General features: G+C 42.2%; 1 protein-coding gene across 8 annotated transcripts in view; it reads left to right on the top strand.

The window, feature by feature from the left end:
* Positions 1-20910, top strand: part of LOC146310655 (G patch domain-containing protein 2-like) — a 74204-nt gene that overhangs the window by 20241 nt on the left and 33053 nt on the right. Inside the window, exons 10-11 of one of the 8 annotated variants that reach the window (XR_014772274.1) lie at positions 8152-8244; positions 20007-20140. The exons of 2 other annotated variants lie outside the window; for them this stretch is intronic. Coding sequence is in view for 5 of the 6 variants with exons in the window: in XM_084742050.1 (XP_084598176.1) it covers positions 8152-8244; positions 20007-20098 (185 nt within the window). In the remaining variant the exon portion in view is untranslated. Of the gene's footprint in view, positions 1-8151; positions 8307-12377; positions 13689-20006; positions 20802-20910 lie in introns of those variants that run through there. 5 more of the 8 variants (XM_084742050.1, XM_084742052.1, XM_084742054.1 and 2 more) reach the window with 5 other exon arrangements.

The following is a 20910-nucleotide window of genomic DNA, read 5'->3' as shown; positions in this document are numbered from 1 at the left end:
ATTCATGTCCCCTGAATTTTGGTGATTAAATTATATTTAATTTAGAGCTACTGTCAGGTCAGAATGATAATTTATACAGTACAAAACTAGTCAAAAATAACAACATGCTCATCTGCATCAGCTTTACTTTGTGTTTAGTGCTAAGTATAGCATGCTAAAAGGCTAAACCATTATTAAACCAGTATTAAGATGGATGACCGATTGGCCTCAGTTCCCTCCAAAATATCCTGCCTGACCCAGTCGTCAACAGGGTTCAGCTGCCAATTATGACATGAAAGCCACTTTTTATAGCATCAAATAACCAAACCAAACCAAACCTATCACAAAAATGAACACTTGAACAAACATCAGCATGATATGAATGACAGAAAACATGGAGGGGGCGAGGTTTATACTTCAACCAGCCACCAAGGGGCAAGCAAAACATTTTGACTTCACTTTTTGGGAGTTGTCATCTATTTTTCTATATGTCAATAGGCTGAACCAGTAATTCTCAGACTGGGGAGCGTAGAGCCCCTGCTAGGGGTCACAAATTACGAGGAGGCAGAATATTGAGCAGATCTGAACTTGCATGAAAATTAATAATGTGGTGACATAAACAACACAAGTGTAGGGCTAACGTGTATTTTTAGGTTTATCTCAATAAAACTAAGCTTGGCTCATTTTATCAAAGTGATTTTGTCCCAGACTTGTTGCTGCACCAGTACATTTTCCACTCATGGTTAATGCTAATAAATAAGTTTTCTAATGAATCTATGTCACTCTACACGGACAGCAACTAACAGTTACAACCTAATACCATAGTATAAATTACATGTGTGAACAAAAAATCATATGCAGTACATTAATTAATAAAATGTTTCTTACCATCAACCAAACGTTTACTTTCATCAGCCGTTTCTGCATGTATGACCTCAACAGAAAACAACTCGGCAAGTCATGTAACATAATTTTTTGCGAAATTTGGTGGTGATGTCAAAGCCTAAACACAGCCTCACAGAACCTAGTTAGCAGAGCTAGCACGGCTGAAGACTCTGAGTCTCGTAAACACATCGTTGTAATTCCACCAAAATTACCGAATGTAAATTATTTGATGAGTTAAAAGCAGAGGGAAGTGAACAATTCGATTGGGTAGCTGTGTTATGTTAAAAGAAGAAGAGAAGTGTGATGTGGAGTTCAGCCTATTGGAGGTGGCACCGAGTAGCAGCCGTTGTGTCTGTTTGGACCAGTGGAGCTGCCTTTTTTCATTAGAGTCATGGCTCGGGGCCCTGTGTCTTTGCTGGATTGAAATCTGAATTGGTTTGTCCACCTTTTCTTCTGCGTCCCCTCTCCGTGCTCCACTCCTGCAGCTGCTGTTTGTCATTTAAATAACAAATGCTGGTGGTTCCCTGATTTAGTGAGGGGTGCAGGCCTCTGATGTATATTAATACTGCCGCACAGTGCACTGTACCAGGGTCCATCATTCATTTGGATAAAAGAGGTGGAATTTAAAAACAGCCAATGCTTTACTTGGATACAGATTGCATCCATTTATTGCATTGAGTGATGGAACGGCCGGCAACTCTGTCCTTCACCTCCCCAGCACTCAACCACTTCCCATAAAAGTAAAAAAGGATTCACCCCTGGCCCTTAAGGACCTCTCATATTCAAGACGCGGAACGAGGGACATCCCTCAGTTTCTGGATAACAGACCCAGTTCTAAAAGGTGTAAGAGGTGGAAATACATGTGTTAAAATCTTAACAACATGATAACTGATTGATTGTTTTCTCACAAATTAAGTGGCATCTGTGCAAAAAGTGCAAATAAATATTATCTAAATAAAGGCTGTTTTTGCTAAATAAATGGGTTCTTCAGCTTGTCTCCAAGAGAGAACACTTCTTTTTTCCTATTCCACTTCCACAGAACCCTTTCAGAGGGCTCTACCCAGAAACCACACAGAACCCCTTATGAGAGGTTCTCCTGAGAACCTTGCTATGTTGCACTTGTTCCACCCAGACCCCCCTGGGAAGGTTCTATCCAGAACCATACCACCTTCTAAGGGTGCTAGCGAGAACCCACACGGGGGGTCTACCAAGAACGCTTTTATAGCCCCAAGGTTTTATCCAGAACCTCTCCAGGGCGTTCTACCAAAAACCCTTCAATATTCCAAGGATTTTATCTAAAACCCACCCAGGGGTTCTACCAAGAACCTTTTTACATTCCAAATGTTTTATCTAGAACTTACCCAGGGGGTTCTATTGAGAATCTTTTCATATTCCCAGGGTTTTATCTAGAACATACCTCAGGGGTTCTAGAGAGAACCTTTTTATATTCCAAGGGTTTTATCCAGAACCCAACCAGGGAGTTCTAAGCAGAATCCTTACATTCCAAATGTTTTATCTACAACTTATCCTGGGGGTTCTACTGGGAAATCTTTTATACCTGAGGGTGTTATCTTAAACTCACCTGGGTGGTTCTACCAAGAACCCTTTTATATTTATAGAGTTCCTCAAAGATTTTAACAATACTTGAAGAACTCTTTCTTCCGAAAAATGTTTTTAATTGAACCCTTAGTCTTACAAAGAACCCTCGACAAATCCTCTCTTCAAAAAAGTGTTCTTGAGAAGCAGATGGTTCTGGGTAGAACCTTTCAGAAAGAACCCTTTTTTTAAAGAGTGTATTTTATTGTGCATGTTTTAGAGTAATTGACTAAAAGATGATCTTTTTCCTGAATTACATAGGAGAGTCCCTGATTGGCACATCCCCCCCTCAGCCCTGTTCAGAGTGTTTTCCTGCTTCTTGAGTCTAGTGCCCCCTGTCCACCATGATTTATCATGCATCCCATGTCGTCCAATGTCAGTTTCTGCAGCTGCAACTGCTCTGTATAAATCTTTACTTTGGCAGCCTGCTGCACCATGTCTCTCCTCAGTAATCTCACCACCGCCAGGAGATGCACATTCGCTCTGACAAGCTTTCACACTCTCTGTGTACAAATCTTGGTTTGTTGCCACTCTGGCATAAATGTGTACAGAGACAAAATCAGATTCAGTGATTTGTTGAGTGGAGTTGTTTTCTGGTAAACATCTTGTTTGCATGGAAAGATTGTTTACTGCATTTAGTGGAAGGAACGGTGCGTTGCTCTTAGTGAACACGACAGCCGAGTCTTTGTTTGAGTTGGCCAGAGGAAGTGGATTGTTGTATGTGTTAGTGGTTGATTTGAAACTCTGTAATCAGGAGTGAAAATGGTCTGCGGCTGGAGGTGTCTTCCAGGGCTCCTTTGGGAATTACTCAGGCGGTACCCAGCTGTTGCTTTGTCTTCTTTCTTTACCCTTTTAGCACTTCCAAGGCAGTGTTGAAGCTGGTTGTGAAAAAAAACCACACACACACACAACAACTTATCAAGCCAGGTATCTGTTTGGATTAGATGACCGCTCCATTTCTCAGCCTTAAATTGGCCATTTTCTACTTTTCACACCACCATCAATCCAACAATCCAACTCAATCCAACAAGTCTTTACTAGATACAGAGTTTCCCGTCATATGGTATTGGGCACTATTAAAAATACAGATTAAAATGGTCACTTTTACTGGAATTTTTTGGGTTTTGTCCCTAACATGCAAAGTTTCTACACCAATTAATATCTGTCATCTGCAGTGAGTGAATTATGACAAATTAGCATTCATTTCAATTCAGTTTTATTTGTATAACGTCTAGCGTTAATTTATCAGTTATTTCTTCAGTTAATGGTGGCATATTTTAAAATGAGTCTAACCCACCATATAAAAAGTCCACCTTATTTAATAGATTTAATTTCATAACTAAACACAGACAACCCTTTACTGAAGTGAAAAATCAGTATTTTGACTTAAATCTTAAAAGGCTGGTCATGACATGAAGTTATTTCATCACTGGGGTCATATGTAGGTAAGATGATGAAGATGGTAAAATTTGTATCAGTGTGGGCAGAAGAAAATACTTTTTGTCGCTTCTCTGCCAACTGAAATGAATTTCAGACAGACTGTAACGGTAGTTTTAGCCATTTCTGACTCATACGCAGCTGAACAGAAAATGTACAAAACAAACAAATAGCACCGTTGGATGACGCAGGATGTAAAGTTAACAGCAGTATTGCAGACGTGACATCGCAGGGTGATGAAGAAACATCTAGAAAATCTATTTTAAGTGACTTCCACTAACAGAAACATGTTCCACGTGTTGATAATCCTCATATATCGTGTTTGGGTGCTGACAGAAAGTAAACAGGGTGATATTACTGCTGCTGCTACAGGAGGAGGACAGGTCGCTCAGTGCTTCACTTCCAGCACTCATGCGGGGCAGTTTGTCCTGCTGTGACAAGTCATGTCCAGTTTGTGCAGCTTAAGAGAGCAAAACTGTTGCGCCTCTGTCTAAAATACTCCCACAGTTTAAATGATCACAGAGAGTGTTGCTCTCTGTAGCTTGTTCTCCAGGTGAATCCATGCTCTGGTCAGGCACAGCAGTTCATAACGAGGCATCGACACACAGTATGCAAATGGACCTGTACTGTAGTACTCTTTCTAAACCCAACTGTTCCCAACAAGAGCAAGCACTGATGTTAACGTGGTGAGGAAAAACTTCCTTTTAACAGGCAGAAACCTCAGTCAGGTCTTAATTAATGTTGGGCAGCCATTCGCAGGAACCAGCTCATTTTGACTCATATTTCTGTGTATTGTTAGGCCGTGACCTCTAGTCGGTGTACTAACTATGGAAGAAGAAGCATGAAGAGCTAGAGAGTCCAAATATGGACACAGGACTTTCACCCAGGACTCTGTGGTTTAAGTCATTTGTGCAACAATACATCAGTTATTGGAGTTATTTAAAGTTTTAAGCCACTTTAGTGTCATTATGTACGTGACTTTTGGCTTGTCACTTCTGTCAGGTGACACTAGTAATGTAGTTATTTAAACCACAACCTTTTCCTTTACCTACTTAATTGTTTATTCTCCTAAACCTAAACTGTGACCGTTTTACAACATATAACACGTGTAGTTTCAAGTTAGTTATGTCACATGACTTACATAATGCAGTTAAGCTCCTGTAAGCCTGTGGCTGCCGAAACTCAATATTTGTTGTCACAGGAGCAATTGGCAATTGACACTGCAGCTCAAGGCTGGATTTTAAGGCTCCTGAAAGGAATACATTCTCATGGTACAACATTATAAAAATTCAATGCTAGCATTAGCAATAGCTTAAACGGCTCAGCTTACTTTGGGGCCAACTTTCCCATTATTTGGGAAATAACAGACAAGACTTGGCAGTGTTTATTAACCGACGCCCTGTAACCTGTATTTACTGCCAGATTGACAACTGACTGCTAAGTTTAAGTTTCTACTTTGCTATGCTCTCCTTCACTTGCATGCTGCACACTTTTACGCATTGCTCTGTTCCATAAAGGACTTATGGTATGCTTATGACAGTATGCTTTAATAAAGTCCAATAAAATGTAATTATAAAGACAAAATCCATACCGTCACAGCCCTAATCAGATTCCATATGATTTGTGCTGTTCACACTGTCATGATAAAAAAAAAAAAAAAAAGCTGATCTGAGTCACATATGAGCCAAAGTCTGATTTCGACCACTTTCGTCTTTTGCAGTGTGAACATAGCCGATGTTGCCCAGCGACTAAAAAGAAAATTAATACATTCTACACTCCACAGTTTTTGGAGAGTTATTGGTAAGGCAGAGATGAATCAGTAAGTGTAAAGATCCTGATGGATTTTAATAGCCTTGGCTGGTCTCACACACAGACTAATTAATTATTGCAATTTTACTCCTCCCCCGCTGTCTCCTGTACTGCCCTTCATCTTTATCTCTATAAAGGGATGATGGTAATAAACCATAAGTTGAACTTCTTCATTGTGCCACATTTCAGGAAGAGTTAGAGTAAATAGACGGGGTTGAAGTCCGTTTGATTGCCCTCACCAGACCGTTATCTCTGCATGCTGGAGGGTGCCACATGTGGGTGCCCATGTGGAGGCCAGCCCCTCGTCAGGTCAACCCTGCTGCCTCTCCTCTCCCCTCTGTCTTCATGTGTCTCCTTGCCCGAGCAAGACGGCCGTGTGACAGATCACCTGCGTCGGAGGCCCGCCGTGTTCCTGCCCGGCGGTCCGGCCCCCTCTCATTAATGCCCAGGCTGGTGCGAGGGCCGTATGGCAGCACAAGACAAATAACGCTACCACTCAGCCATCACTTCTGCTGACAGAAATGCAGCCCACCGCACTATTTCGCCCTCTCCGGCTCCACTCCGCACCCTGCTCGCGTCCTTCAAAAAACACCCCCCCCACACACACACATCTCCTCCATCTCCACCTGCACCTGCCTGTGCTGCTCCACCAAACTTTCATGGTGGTTTTTGCGGCTGCTGGAGGCTGAGCTTAAACACTGAAACCCACACAGGTTGACGTGGTGTAACTGCAAACCTGCTGCCTTTGTAACGACTCTGATTGTTTTTGTGTGTGGAGACAGATTTGGTTTTAGCAGCTCAGTCTGTCAGGTGCTTCTTGAATCGCTTGTGTGCAAACCTTCTCACCAGGAGGTCTGATTTGAATGTCCTTTTTTTTTTTTTAAAGAATGGTGTGTGTGTGTGTGTGTGTGTGCATGTGTGTGCATGAGAGCGAGCAGGAGAGAGAAACACAAAGGCTAATCATTAAAGAGCTATTCAGCCCTGTTCATTTAAGTGTGGGAATCAGCAGGCCCATTACTGTCAATGTGTAATTAGCTGATTAATAAACAGGGGGAAGGGGAGTGCTCCAGGAAGGCCTGTAATGATTGTTTTTAGAGAGCATCACATGAGAGCTTATTAAGACGGTAAGATGGTTCCATTCAGCCTCCCATTATCACCCACAATAAATGCATGTACTGTAATTCTCCCATTGACAGAAAACCTTTGCATTGTAATGTCTTTATTGACCTCCGTGTGAAATCGGCTGAGTGTAAGTGTTCTGGACAAATGAAACAGTCTTTTATTTAAGCAGTTGAATAAAACATAGTTCATGAATTTTACATTATCTTGAATGGTACATATTAATATACAAAGATACAATCATTTTTATAAGTTTTCACATCTTTATGTTATTTACCTGCAACCTATAAACAATCATCAATGAGCTTTTTTTGAGTGTGACCTTGACCTCTGATAGAGCCCTAGTGTCTGGTATGTCCTGTGCATGTTAAGACACAGAAACTAAATGCTCCCAGCCATTTCTGTGTATCTGTCAAATACAAAAAAACAAACTGAATTTTGATCCAGGCTTTTGACTGCGTTTAACCTGAGTGTTTGGTTTGAACCTCAGCAACGGTTAGTCATCGTTCCCTCAAGAAATATTAATCAATTATCTTGCCCGCCGGATCAGTTTGGGGAAGAAGTCATCTGGAAAGAGGCACAAGCAGATATAATGGGAACGAGCAAAAGCACATGCCAGTGAATGCTGTAATGCCTAATCCTTTGAGACAGCCCAGAGCCACAATGTCACTTCTAGTTCCCCTGTCCTCTGCACTGGGACTGCCTTGCAAATGTCTTGTGTGACCGCCACTAACTTTTTTTTTGGGGGGGGGTAGATCAGGAAAGATTTATTTATCAAACATGTTAGGGTGTGCAATTGTTTTAGAGTTCCTCTGTCTTCTGCAAAAATTGGCCCCAGTTCTCTTTCAGATATTTCCGTTCACTCACAGACACAAAAAGCTTTAATGGTGAGTGAGATCAAGAGAAAGAGGATCTTTAAAAAGGAAGGTAGTCAGTGGGATGTGAACGTGTGATGAACGGAGTTAAAAACATACAGCTTCTTACACAGCATAACTGGAGTGGGGGGAAGTTAAGCCATAGGAGCAGCACAGATTGGCCTTTTAATAACCATGTCCGCAAGTCATATGGGGCCAAATTGGATTTGGCTCACTTGACCAAAACCTCATTAATATTTAACCTATTAGAAGAGGATTGCTTCAAAGTTTTATTTTAATATACCTAAAACAGCGAGTGATCCAGGAGCCGTGGACTAAATTTAATTTTTATTTGAGGCTGTCCATTGAAACAGTCAAGGAAAATGTGATTTATGTGATTATCTTTTACTGTTTGTTCTCTGTTTTGTGCTACACGTCTGGAATACAATATGTGCTTTCTTTGTCTCTGCAGCTAGTAATCCATTTCATAAGGATCACCAGAGAGAGGAGGCACAGGGAGCCAGTAACACCTCAACACTGGAGGCTGTAGGACCAAATGCACCAGGTTCACAGTCCCCTACCTCTGCTCAGCCTGAGAGTTTATCTTTCCTCCAGGAGGGACCATGAGGACACCTGAACTGAGGTCAACAAGCGCATCTAAAGCCGTGTTTCTGCTTAGAGTCTCTAGAACTTTTAGATCTACTTTTCAAGGAACTCAAAGGTTCCGTCAGCCCATTGCTTTCTTTGTATCCTGAGGGTTCCAGGGGGGCCATGAAGACACCTGAATGGTGCTTGACAAGTGCATCTAAAGCCACGTTTCTACCCAAGAACTTTTAGTTCCAACAACTGCTTTTCATGAAACTAAAAGGTTCCTTCACCCCGTAGTTGGCTGCCTTTCCATGAAGCTGTAAATACCTGTGAAGATGAGGTAAATTAGTCTGCTGACATATGAAAAGATGGCTGTTTTTGCAAACTTCTGTGCACATTTGTGTTCATTTTTGCAATGTTAGAACGATGATGCAACACAAAGCAACGCACAGGCACAATTTTTTTGTACCTTGATTATTTCAGTGTTTCTGCTTTCCACTGGCTACTGGCTCAATGAGGTCTGGATTTTGTCATTGGCCCATCTGTTGAAGGCGTTCTTCTATAACTCCATAGTTGCGTTTCCACCACAAGGTCTAGGAACCTTTAGAGAAACATGGGACATTGAGATTTAAGGTGGACTGAAATTTATAATCGATCACTCACTGCTGTAAGTACTTGACCAATCAGAAAACAGTAAGCTAGTTTGTTTTTCGTTCATTGTGCTTTGACACAAAAACATGGAGAAACAGAAAAAAGCACACAACAGACAGTTCTATGGCGTCATCATTGTTGCAGAGTCAGGCACAAAAATGACATGTAAAAACAGCGGTCTCTTTTTGATACTTATGCGGTCTAATTGGACAAATCTTCCCATGTTTCTAGACTGCAGTGGAAACATGGACAACAAGAGGCTTAAGGAAGCTTTTAGTTCCTTGAAAAGTAGTCCCTGGTACTAAAAATTGTGGGTACTTTGGGTGGAAATGAGGCTCATATTGATGTGCCAAAGCACAATGTACGCCACTGGTTGCAGATTTTTTTTTAATGGTAGGTGAACTAAAATGCTGCAAGTACTTGACCAATCAGACATGTTCAGTGCTGCAAGCCCCACCCCCAAGTTTCTGTTCTTTTGGATGATACGACCCACTAAGCACTAAAACTTTTTTTGGGGAAAATAATATCTTTGGAACTTAACTTAGGCCCTGGTCGCTACCATGGAAGCACAATGAGTTCCTGCAAAGGTTCCTAGTCCCTGCTGAAAGTTCCTGTGGTGGAAACGTCACCTAAGTCTTGAAGACTGTGCCAGAAGAAAAGCTATTGTGCCAGATAATGAAAAAGCTAAAACTCCTCTTGCTGCACGAATTCAAAGACAAAGAAAAAAACACAAAGTACATCATTACTCCTCAAATCAGCATGTTCCCGCTAGATCCAGTCTTTCCAGGTAGTATATTAAGCATGACAAATGTTAATGCAATCAAGCCTTGTTAAGCCTTCTGCCATCTCCTTGAGGAAGAAAGCAGCTTCAAGAGGCTCCTCGTTTTGACTCAAGACTTGACGGCTCCTCCTGTTTCCACACACAGTCTCCAGGCCACCTGCTACCACACAATCCAGCAATTATGTCCACTGTAGTAGTGCAGCGTTTGTCAGCAGGAACACTGGGAGGACGGTCAGGTGAGGCTGGGTGGCCGGTGGGGAGGGAGGGGGAGTATGCCCTACTTTACGGCAGTGGCAACAATGGCTGTGCAGCAGCACGTAGCTATCTCGGAGACGGGAGAGCATCAGAATGTTTAGCTACCACATGCTGCTACAGGGTTCAGAAAGGCGACCACCGGTAGAGAGCCACACAAAGTACAGGCCTCCTATTAGCATGGATTTGAAAAGCTACAGTTTGTACAAAGGTGCTCATTAGCACAACACAGAGGGAGCGTAGTCGCGGTCCTCGGAGGGCCGCCTCTGTTCTCTTCAGCTCACCTTCCATATTCAAATGTCCCCAAATGTATTTAAGTTCAAGGCCAGCTGCAGATCTGTTTGAACAGCCTGTTTTTTTCAGCAATGGTGGATTAGTTGCTTTTAGGGCTGTGCAGAGGAGGGTGGATGTGAGAGCCAGCAGAAAGGAGTCGGAGGAGCTGTTGGAGCTGGGAGAGGAGAATCGCACACTGTCTTTTCACCTACCCTTGGGGTATACATTTCCCCAACTCCCTTGGCATCGGATGCATTAAAAGATCAATGGCAGCATACAGTGAGATCAAACACAACAGTTCTCGCCAAGCTGGTAAACAAGCAGTATTTTCAGAAAAATGCATTTTTATATAGGAGTCAGGTGACGTGCATGATGCTTGACCTTAACCGTGTCGGTGATAGCTGTTGTAGTCTTTAACAACTAACAACACATGTACACTGCTGTACATAATCAATTCATCTCTGTGTGAATTTGGCTGAAAAAGTTTCATATTTTCAAACAAATAAGATGTGGGCAGAAATCATGTTTAGGGGAAGAGGTAGTTGTAATCACATTATGTTTAGTCATGTTCACCACCCTCCTTCCTCACTCTCTTACATAGAGTCCTGCACGGGTCCAGTTTTGCAAACCTGCATCTGCAAATCTCAGCACCAGAACTGACCCATTCCCCACAATTATCTCCAAGTTAACACCAGACCTAACTCTATAAGTCCTGTGACCCAACCCACACCTTACGTTATGCACACATGCACTTTGTTTGGCTAGATGTGGGGTCAAAAGTTGTGTTGTAGACTTTCAAAATAAAATAAATCCTACCGACTGATTAGGCTTAGTGGATTTAAATGGCAAAAAATACTGCACAATCATTTTTATTTCTGATTTCTATAGGAAAAACACACATTATTGTAATTTATGTATTGTATTACTGTTCTCAACCACTGCCCACCTACAATTTGTTAATTTTCACTTTTGCTGATAGCTGTTTATATAAGTATATTTTGTCCATTACACAACTTGGTGTAGGACTCTACTGTGATGTAACTAGTAACTAGCAGTGAGAAGGAAATGCAGTATTACCTTGAATAAATTACATAATTCTCATTTCTCATTGTTGGAAACATTAGGGATACTATAAATACACAACTCAACAAAAAATAAAACATAGGTCTAGCGTTTTTAGACATTTCAGTTGGAAATGTGACATATTATAGCTTTGAAAAAATGGGCATATCTGAAATCTTCCTGTCACCAAAAGGGACAGGTATGCACTTTCTATAATGATTACAAGATACCTTTTTAGTGAAATGAACTGAATATCATCAGCTACACAGTACATGTCTTTTCAGACACTTAAAAGCCTTATTTAAGAGAAGAATCGCATTTAGTAGAATGAGATTTGCCAATTAACGTGAGTTATACGTCTGCAATAATCTGTCTGAGGAGGCTTTATGTGATCATGTTGGCCAGGGATGACATTTATAAATGCTGTGTGTGCACACTCGTCTAAATGGATGCCTCACACAAGACATCCTGCCACGGGAATCAGTCAAAGTGTTGAGACAGAGACCACCCCACCTCCTCCTCCTTCCCCTCCACAGCTACATCCGTTAGCTTGACCAGGGAGTCCAGCAGCACCGTGGGCTCTTCCCACGCCAGGCTTTCACACCTGATTGATAGGAACAGCACAATAGTTGAGCTTCGTAATTAGACAAAAAGAAGCTTTTGATAAATACATTGGTGGCTTTTTCAAGACGTATGCCCCTGAACACGCTGACAAGTATCGACTGTGTAGTGTTTTAAGGAGAGCTTCTCGCCGTTGCCTTATCCGTCAGTCTGTGTTTTGGTGCCAAGGCATTGACAGGGAGGGAAGATGCATCAGTTCGGATACAGTTCCATTAGTAGCACGGGGGGAAACACCTCACCTGCCTCTCTGGTAATTAGCAGTCACCATAATGACACCTCAGCCACACTGTATGCCCCAAAATGATTTTCCAATGGCCAGGAAGTGGAGGAATGGCTTCCGTGCAGCCAGTCAATTGCCCTGTTACAGTTAAGGAATCCAGCAGGCTGGTACCACTCATATTTCATCCCAGGTAAAGATTACCTGTCAGGCCCATGGGAGATGTATTGATCTGTTTTCCTTTTTCCGCCAGCAATCACCTGACAAAGGCACCTAGGAGGCGAGTGAATGAGTGATGCCTGGTCTGTCTGCTCCGGCGTAGTGGCTTCTAGTGTCCACTGATGGGTGGAGAGGTGATGAGGAAGAGGAAGAGATAATGCAGTCATAAACTCTGTTTGAACCTCCTCTGTATGCATGCAGGGCAACCCCCCTTTGGTCTCAGGGGTCACAGGTCAGTGGGGAATTTGCTTTTTTTTTGCGGCTCCTTTCTTGTCAGTGGCGTTTGTTCTCGCAGCGTGGTGTGTAGTGATGATAGAAACACATGCAAAAGAGGCTCTCTGGTTCCTGCTGACAAATGCATGTTGCGAGTCACCGCAGTTCAACTCACTTTGGGTTTCAAAAGTGATCTGGTTTGATCTGGGCACCCTTCTCTCAATGAAATCCAACCTTGTGTGGTCAGGGTTTCCTGTGACTGCTGCACTAGCAATGATCAATATATTTTACATTATCTCATGTTTTTGTGGCAGCTAAAAGTATTTATATATTTGCCTTGTTCAATGGAATGTCAGACTTGATATTATCCATGAAGCCATGCATTTTAAGTGATTGCACTGTATTAAAATGTGTAGTATTTATGATGTGATGCATAATTATAGCTCCATTAATTGAGGATTTAGGTCCGAGGACATTAAATACATAAATTCAATTTCATGATAGATAGTAGAGTAGATATGTCTCTCTAATTTTTTTACTGTCGTATTTTTTAATTTCATTTACAAGGATTTAAATATATCTCCCTGATATCAGGGCTCTTAGGCAGCTATCCACATTTGATACGTAGTACAAATAGCATCTTATCTCATAGGCTGTTATCTTTATATTTAATATCAGCGGAGGCATGCCTAATTGCTTTGCAAATGATCTAAAGAGGATTACTCCTCCCTTAGAAAGCCTGCTTGATGTCACTAGATGTTAACAGAGACATTACAATGGTGAAATTCAATCAAACCTGCAGTGCAGTGTTTATGCAGCAGCTCTGTTTTCTATAATGTTATGTCAAAATAACTGTCAGCATGAGGTGGATACTCTGCTTTTGAATAAACTCTGTGTGAACATGATTTTGTGCTATTGTGGATAAGCAGCTGTAGTGCTATTTATGTCATTTGTGTATTTTCAATGATATAAATGGATTTTTTTAAGACAATGTAATGTCTCACCTTTATGTCATAGGTAATGCTATAAACATTCCTCCATGTCATGAGTATTTATAGAAAAAACTGCAGTATGTATTTATTTCAGATAATGAATTTGTATGCAATAAACGAGTGATCATGATTGTGTGAAATACAGACTATAAGTGCAGGTTTTTCTTTTGTGCGGCAGTATTACTGTATAGAGACAGGAAACACTGGGAGAGAGACAAAGCAATTATTTGTGACAAAGCCGTCCTGTATCGAACTGGGAGGCTGTGGTTACAGCACACAGTATGCATCTTAACCACTCAATCACCAGGAAGTCTGATAGTCTTTTTTTAATCTAAAACACACTTTTTTAGACATGTTGTTAGTTGATCAATCAGTTAATCTACACTACAGTGTCAGTGTTTACATCTGTTACAGATATGAACACATTTGGTGAAAGACAATATTTTTCCGGTGCGCTGTCTTTTTCTTTTTCTCTTTTTTCTTGCTTTAACTAAGGGGGAGAAATTTCACTGCTCTCTGGTTACATCTCTTCTCTTCAAAAACTCTCCCGCAAACTCAGTGTTGAAGGATAGAGCTGACAGTAACAGCGCTGCAGCTGCAGCACTGCCTGTGTGGACACCGCAGGCGTGTGAGCTGGGCAGTTCAGCGAGGTAGTCGTCACACACAGGTACACACAGCCAGTGTGGCCCGTTGGAAATGTTTTCAGGCCATAGAACTTAATTTTTGGTAACATGTATTGTAATTTGAATTGGGTTTTATAACATGTCGATAAGTGAAAAGTGAAGTCCTCTGGGGACTCAGCCAGTAGTTGTTGAGATATTTCAGTCTGGATCAAAGACGTGGACAGACTGACTGACTGACAGACAGACATTGCCGTCCATAGAGCTGCCTCTGGAGTGATACAAGCCCCCATAAGATGTGACAGCGGTCCTGTTGAATACAAATGTTAGTGTGACTGCAGTGTGGCGGACAGAGAAAATACTCCCTCGGCCAATGGAGATTATCAGTAGATCCCCCACTGTTAATCTTGCAGCTGAATGCTGAGGACGGTGGTAGTCACTTTGCCACGTGTTGAGAGTCGGAGCAATTCTCTGTGCTCACTGGTGGTCCACGGTTACAAATCACATCATCAGCTGTCTGAGCACCCACAGCCACCTCTTCTCCACCAGATTGATGGTGAAATGGAGGAAAAATCAATGGCTTCCTCTCGTCAGAAAGAGCCAGCTCTGTCATGTTTGGGAGTTTGATGTTACCCTCTCTTACTCTCTCCCTCTCCGCTATGGGAAATTGAAAGCCGAGTTTGAACAAGCTGACAGACGTGAACAGACTGGAGTCTCTCAAGTCGATATAATGACCGATTTCAATTTGCTGCTTTACTCTTGAGGTTATCAGTTCTGCCTTTTCAAAAAAAAAAAAAACACTGGAGAGGATCGCAGTAATCAAGTTGAGTTGGTTGAGTTTCTACTAAATAATAGTTAGCCTTCAAACTGACTCGTGAGCTCCTGTGTAGGTGACCCTGTGAGTAACAGCAGTCAGTTTTCTTACCCAGGAGTCCCCCCTCCATCACTTCATCCTTATCACCACCGTGACACACTGCAACTGTGAAGCAAGCTTTCCATTCACTGCCTGCTCTGAAATGAGCAAGCATCACTGAGCTTTTTCACTCCGACACATATTCCCCCTCCGCCTAATGGGAAATTCAAATATCACATATCAGCTGAATGCAATATTCACTTAGCGCGAGATAACACTCTGCTTGATGTGTCTCATGTATCCGGTTCAGAATGGGCACAGTGGCTCAGTCTCCGACACCAGATCTGCTTGTGAAACTTGCTGTATAAATTCTATCTGAAGCTCGTGTGCAGCCTTCACTGCCTTCACTCGGCGCTTTATTGGCGTGCATGTGTTGGTCCTCTTGTGTATTTGAGGGAGAGCAGATTCTGGGGCATCTGTGCTTGTCCTGCTGCTCCTGTGTCTTTACACCGGTGGCACCATCCCTTTTCATTTCTGCTGGCATTCTAATCAGAGCGTTACGAGCTTCAGCGGGTGAAGTACGCAGAAAGTTGTGTTTCCTGACAGCCAATAAAAACCGTATAATCTCCCTGATTCAAGTGGCCCATTTAAAAAAAAATACTAACTAGTGCTATCACTCAGGCCACCCCCTTCCCTTTTTCTTTAATGCCCTTTTTTATTTAATATATAGCCCATGAAAAATGAGAGACTCCCGCTTCGCCGTGTAGATATTTTGTTGCTGATGATGCGAGACGAATTTCCATCACAGCTTTGTTTCCAGCGGGTGAGCGGATAATCTTTTACAGCACAGGGAGGGAGGGCACCGCTCCCATCAATCTCCAGGGCTTATAGCCGCCGCATGGTTGCCTTACCTGACCAGAACGCCTGCACGGCACCATGCCGTCAGCCCACTCAGGGTCAGGAGCGCCACTGGGGGCATGTGGCCACACCGGAAGAAGGAGCAGTCACCTCCCAAACCCTCCTTAACCTGCAGAACTGTTCTTCACTTCTGTTCCATTATTCCTGTCATTGTTATTATGTCATTTTTCTAACAAGGCGGTCACGTCTGAGGGAGCAGCATCGCTTTCCTGCTGACAGCCTGGTGAAACTATGTGTGGAGCAGCGAGGGCCTCAGCTGCTCCTTTTGTCGACAAAAAGCTGCTCCAGAGGTTTCACCCCTCCGTGCTTCTCAGCCATGTGCACTATGTGTTGTAAAGCAAAAGGTTTCAGTTTTAGTTGTGGCATCCTGCCCAGGCAGCCTCTTGAGAGGGGCCCCCGATGGCCCCGTGCTGGTGTAGTGGGCTGGCAGGCGTGCAGCTTGCTGCTCTCTGCACCCCGCTGCCCTGGCAATCGCCTGCCACACAGCTCCTCCCGTGGAGACGATGCCGCTCTGATTGACAATAATGGGAAGTGGCAGAATCGATGGGAGACAAGAGAGGGGTGCGCGTGAAATTCTCCTGGAGCTTCCAGTCACAGACCAGAGGCTCTGGCACCACTCACCTGTCATCCCTGCAGCACTGGGATTAGGGCCTGTGACAGCAGAACAGCCTGAAGAGGAAGATGCAGCGGTCGTCATCGCCACTGACAGCCAGGAAATGGTGCCTTTACAGCACACTTAGACGACATATAGCGGCTGGACCTGAGCGGCTCCATGCAGGGTTCCCACACCTTTGAGGGTTTGATGTTAATGTTTTTTTCATTTGGTCAGGTGGGGTAGTGGGTCAGAAGTCTACTCGCCCAAAATCAATTTTTACTTACCCCTGTACAAACTGTTTTATTTAGTAGCGGTTATCAAATAACAAAGGGTAAAGTCAATTTTTATGCTTAATCTACAGCTGCAACATTTATAAAATGTCAGAAAAGAGTGAAAAATGTCCATCCCAGTTTCTAAAACCCTGAGGTCTTTTACAGCATTTTCTGCCATTTTTGCATGAAGCATTGTTTTAACGCAGTGGTTCCCAAACTGCGGGGCGGGCCCCCTGGTGGGGTGCAGGTCCACTGCAGGCTGGGTGTGGATGAACAGGGTGGTAATATAGAGTTAAACAAATGAATATGATTTATGTATGAGAAATAAACAAGAGTTTGCTGGTGCTATTATGGTGACCTTTATTTCACTTAAATTCAGCTTGAATCCTTGTTTATCAGTTGCTTCCCTAATTATCATTAATGATTGATTATAATAATCAATTATTGATTGATTAAAATATTGTGCGGTGGGAGGCCTGGACTTTTTTCAGCCTACGAAAGGGGGCATGCCAGAAATATTTGGGAACCACGTGCTTTAATAATTAATCGATTATCTAAACAGTTCAATAGTTTAATTCCTTTTCAGCTCTTGCCCATTCAGGCAAGGCATTCAGACAAAGTTTTATGTTTCAAGATGTGTCACCTGCCAAACCTCCTGATTTTCTGGGGGAGACTTCTGTTTTTCATTGCCCTCCTCTGGTTTCCTCTCTGTCTCTTCTGTCACTGTACAGCGTAGAAATTCTATGACACTCAAATTTTTCTTTTGCTTTGGATTTAAAGTTCTCTATTTTTGAGGTCTCAAGGTTGGAAAGTATGACTTCACATCTGATATAACCTGCCCGAACCAATATAAAATAGTCACTCAAACAAGTCAGACTAATCAAATCCTTTCATTTTTTAAAAAGTCTTTGTTCTCAAGCCAACGCTCATTGAAACTCATTGCAACCTCCCTGCAAACTCCCTCCCTGTTGTCGTCTTTTAGCCTCCCACTGCCTGTTCTGTCCGAGGACAAACATCAACAAAGACTAACCGATCACACCAAGTGAAGCCGCACATGCAGATTAGCAAGCAAGAGAAGTCTTCATTTTGTGCAAAAGGCAAAAGCAATCAGGCTCTCTGGCTTTTTTATTTCTTTATCTAAAAAGTTAAAACTATTCAGCCAGAGAGTGCTTTATTATGAAAGTAATGCAATCACATTTTCAAGCAGTTTCAAGAACTTTATCCAAACCCAAACAGTTTTCAAACCTTGAAAACACTGCATTAAAATACAAGTGTTTTCAAGGATTTCCAGCACCCGTAAGAATCTGGTTTACAGGATTTCTATCAGCGCAACATGACAAGGGGGCTACCATCTTTAAAAATTCGTCTTATCTTAAACTGAGAGGAGATAAAAAGATAAAATTACCTGACACAAGAACATGAGATGTAGAATAACCTGAAAGGAGTGGATAGCGTGGCCTCTAATGAGCCATTTAAGTGAGTGCTTTCAAAAAGTATCTCATTTCAAGGATTAAAATAGCAGTTCACCTTGTGCTTGGGCTTAGGATGTGTGTGTGTGTGTGTGTGTTTGTGTGTGTGTGCGCTGCAGCAGCGGATGGAGGGCATGTGTCGTGACAGAAGGGGCACTCCATTCTCTAATTGATCGGCAAAAGATGCACATGAAGAAGACGTTAAAGCAAAATGAAGTCATAACAGTGGATTGAGACATTTATTAAGTCAGACGAAAGGCCCTCAGAAACGTTGAGATTGTTTATTGATTTTTGTGTTTTGGCTGGCTGCGCAGGAGTAATCGCTCGTGCTGCTGCCACGGAGGCTACAGGGGCCTGAGTGCAGCCAAACGTTCAGGTGGAGGCACTGACTTCCTCCTAAAGGAGGCAACTTTAAGCAGCAGAACACAGTCTTCATTATGACTGCATTTGTTCCACCATTTATTTAAAGGTCCTGACCTAAAAGTCTGCCAGTCAGTTAGCTGAGAATGACGTGTGTTGTTGATATTTAGGCTGGTGCTAAAAGTAGTGTATTCTCAGTGTACTTCTGACAGAGAGGCTTAACAATCTCCCACGAGATCCACATAGAGATCTCATGCCAGATTGCACATAACTCGTTTTATTTACACAAACTGGTTGTATGTGTGTGTTTATGTATGTGTGTCTCTGTGTATGAGCATATGTCTGGATGTAGTTTTTTTTTTTATCCTAAAGAAACAGTCAATCAATCAGAGAGATGATTATGTTTCTCAATCCATCTCTATGTTTAAGTTTAAAGTTAACACTGGATTATATTTTAAACTGGAATTTAAAGATTAATTTTAGATTTTAGATGAAAAAAGAGAGGTTTAGATTGAATCTTTATTTATTTTAAGGTAGTTTAAAAGTTTTGGTTAATTTAAGTAATTCATTTAAATTTAAACCATGATTTAATCAGGTTTAAAAATCACTGCTTGTTGGTGCAATCCAGCCACTGAGTCCCAGATTTTCAAATGTGAGAACTTTCTTGTATTCTCTTTGTAGATGTCACTTTTGGCTCGGGAATATTGTGATGATTTGTTACATTTTATAGACTAAATTGACAAGCTGATTGTTGAATAATTGAGATTATTATTTATTATGATTATTAATTATTGACATTATTTGATAATGACAATAACTGTTAGATGAAGTCCTATATTATATATAGTATTTCAGCATATTATTAACTGTAAACTACAGTTCCTATATTTTTTCTCTGCTAGGAAAGGAAATAAAAATGATTTCACTGCTTCTCAACTGTCCCACTGTACACGTGTGCCCGTGTGAGTGCATGTGTGTGTGTGTGTGTGTGTGAGTGTGTGTGCAGAGTGGTGCTGGTGGTGAGTGTTAGGTAGAGTTCAACCATACTGGTGACATCAATCTGCCTGTTCTTTATTAGACGGAGCAGTGAGGTGTAACTGACTGCATTGTCCACAGATGGACTGGGGCCCATAGCACACGGGACCCTGGTCAGCCACCCTGACAATACAATCAATAACCACACACTCATTATGGGAGCCCTGCCTGCCTTCTCCCTGCCTTCCTGCCCCGTGGAGCCTCCCTCCATGCTTCACCCTATCTTTAACTCTGTCTTCCCGTTTCACTTGCTATTTCAATCTTTCCATGTGTTCTGCTACGTCTTCCTCTTTTCCTCCATGTCTTACTTTTGCTTATTGTTTTCTCTCAAATTAGATCAGAAGGCGAAACAAGAACCAGTGAGGGGACGCTTCCCAGCTCCAGCTACTCAGGCTGCGGTGTTCAGTAGTCAGGACAGTGGACAGTAGTGGATGACAGTGATCCAGCATGGAGCCTGGGGCCTATAAATGGTAATGCCCTCCACTTGCCTTCCTCATAAAGCATAATAAAAGGAGGTTATAAATCCTACCAATTAGCTGCGTCCATCAGTCGCCTTAATTGGAGTGTCGTGACTGGCTAGGGGATGACCTTGTGTGCCAGAGAGCCAAGACAGACGAGGGGGCCAGGGGGGAGATCTATGTGGATGTGGACGACTTGGGCTTCTTTAAATCAACTGTATCTAACAGGCCATACTGTAGTTAAGGGTCGAGCCATATGGCAGTAAAGCGTTTATGCTGACTGGCTGATGTTGGTGTCATCAGTGTAAATGTGTAGGGTTTTTAAATGTGTATGAATATGCTTCAGGCTAATAGTTGCTAATAGTTAGAAATGTATAATGAAAACCATGGGCCTCATTTATAAAACTGACTTACAATCAATTTTGATCTTAAGTATGACTTACACAGAGTGACTTACTTTGATGTGAAAATGACCCCAACCCACTATTTAGTCCACTGAATAATCCGTGTTTCCTGGCTTCAGTCTCCTCTACCATGATCAAGCCGTGATCCTGTCCTCCAAAAAGTTTGCTTTTCTCTTTCTCTCCGTGGCTATTCCTGACTTAGTCCTCATTTGTGCTGCATTATATATGAGGAAATCGCTGATTGTGATGCAGGTGCCGCCAATTTTAAATTGATATGAGATTTATAGATTACAGGTGCAGATGTACAAGTTACTAATGGGTTTCAGAGAATGAGTGGCATCAGTATGACATCAAACATGCCTTTTTTGAACAAAATAG

This window comes from Lutjanus erythropterus, chromosome 18 (assembly GCF_056507025.1).
Source record: "Lutjanus erythropterus isolate fLutEry1 chromosome 18, fLutEry1.hap2, whole genome shotgun sequence".
NCBI lineage: Eukaryota > Metazoa > Chordata > Actinopteri > Lutjaniformes > Lutjanidae > Lutjanus > Lutjanus erythropterus.
The sequence above is the reverse complement of the archived record's forward strand: the minus strand, read 5'-3'. Positions and strand labels throughout refer to the sequence as shown.